This window comes from Harpia harpyja, unplaced genomic scaffold (assembly GCF_026419915.1).
Source record: "Harpia harpyja isolate bHarHar1 unplaced genomic scaffold, bHarHar1 primary haplotype scaffold_55, whole genome shotgun sequence".
Taxonomy (NCBI): domain Eukaryota; kingdom Metazoa; phylum Chordata; class Aves; order Accipitriformes; family Accipitridae; genus Harpia; species Harpia harpyja.
In genome coordinates, this window is record NW_026293415.1 from 1,040,769 (window position 1) to 1,042,474 (window position 1,706).

General features: G+C 49.9%; 1 protein-coding gene across 1 annotated transcript; it reads left to right on the plus strand.

The window, feature by feature from the left end:
* Positions 1 to 561: 561 nt before the first annotated feature.
* LOC128138593 (olfactory receptor 14C36-like) lies at positions 562 to 1,494 on the plus strand. Its single transcript, XM_052779797.1, has one exon. The coding sequence runs from the start codon at positions 568 to 570 to the stop codon at positions 1,492 to 1,494; it is 927 nt and encodes a 308-aa protein (XP_052635757.1). The 5' UTR covers positions 562 to 567.
* The last annotated feature ends 212 nt before the right edge of the window (positions 1,495 to 1,706 follow it).

Genomic DNA, 1,706 nt, shown 5'->3' on the forward strand with positions numbered 1-1,706 from the left:
CTAGGGTAGCTGGCAAGAAGACAGAGTGACAGAGCAGCTCCCCTCACTCTGCACTAAGCCACAGGCAATCCTCTTGCCTCACAGGACACACTTTGTTTTCTCCGAGTGAAGCAGAAGTGATGAGGTTTCTAAAATCCAAGAAAAACTCCAGGTGAGATAGTGGAGAGCTCTTAACCCCCACCTCTCACTCAAACACTGTTTTGATTGTGGTTTCTTAGCCCTGGGAGTGCAGATGCTGACAAGCACTTTTACATCAGGAACAGTTTCATCTGACCAATTCAAACACCAGGACTGACCCCCTGATAGACACCATTCTCAGAAACCCACTGCTACAGAGCAGGGCTGACATCTTGGCAGCCAATACGCATAGGTCCTGTTCCTCACGACACACGCAGCCAGCACCAACCAGAGCTCCATCCACAGAGCTGAACAGAGAGCTTGTTGAAATGGAAAAAATGCGGTGAACATGTATTATAAGAAATGGCTTTGATTTTCGTCAGAGAATAATGCCCTAACTTGTCACTGTCCTTGCCTCCCTGTTCAGTGCTCCACTTCCAGAGGCAGCAGATGTCCAACAGCAGCTCCATCACTGAGTTCCTCCTCCTGGCATTTGCAGACACGTGGGAGCTGCAGCTCTTGCACTTCTGGCTCTTCCTGGGCATCTACCTGGCTGCCCTCTTGGGCAATGGCCTAATCATCACCGCGGTAGCCTGTGACCACCGCCTCCACAGACCCATGTACTTCTTCCTCCTCAATCTCTCCCTCCTTGACCTGTCCTCCATCTCCACCACTGTCCCCAAAGCCATGACCAACTCCCTCTGGGACACCAGGGCCATCTCCTATGTAGGATGTGCTGCACAGGTCTTTCTGTTTGTCTTTTTGATGTCAGCAGAGTATTTTCTTCTCACCATCATGGCCTACGACCGCTACGTTGCCATCTGCAAACCCCTGCACTACGGGACCCTCCTGGGCAGCAGAGCTTGTGTCCACATGGCAGCAGCTGCCTGGGGCACTGGTTTCCTCTATGCTGTGCTGCACACTGCCAATACATTTTCAGTACCCCTCTGCCAAGGCAATGCTGTGGAGCAGTTCTTCTGCGAAATCCCCCAGATCCTCAAGCTCGCCTGCTCAGATACCTACCTCAGGGAAGCTGGAGTAGTTGTAGTTGGTGTCTGTTTTGGATTTGGGTGTTTTGTTTTCATTGTGCTGTCCTATGGGCAGATCTTCAGGGCTGTGCTGAGGATCCCCTCTGGGCAGGGACAGCACAAAGCCTTTTCCACTTGCCTCCCTCACCTGGCTGTGGTCTCCTTGTTTGTAAGCACTGCCACGTTTGCTTACCTGAAGCTCCCCTCCATCTCCTCCCCATCCCTGGACCTGCTGGTGGCAGTTCTGTACTCGGTGGTACCTCCAGCCTTGAACCCCCTCATCTACAGCATAAGAAACCATGAGATTAAGGATGCCCTGAGAAAAATAATCACTGGATGCTTTTCATAAGGAATAAACTTCCTGTAATGTTTTGCATAGGACTCATATCTCATTACAAGCTCAGCCTGTCTTCTGGTGGGTTTTTTAGGGTGAATTTTGGTTTTGAGTGTGGTTTTTGATTGCTCTTTTTGCTTTGTTTCACTTATCTGAATGCTTTCCACAAAGAAATGTTTCTTCCTCTGGTTTCTAATTCACACTCTATTCAGATTTTGTGTGCCCCA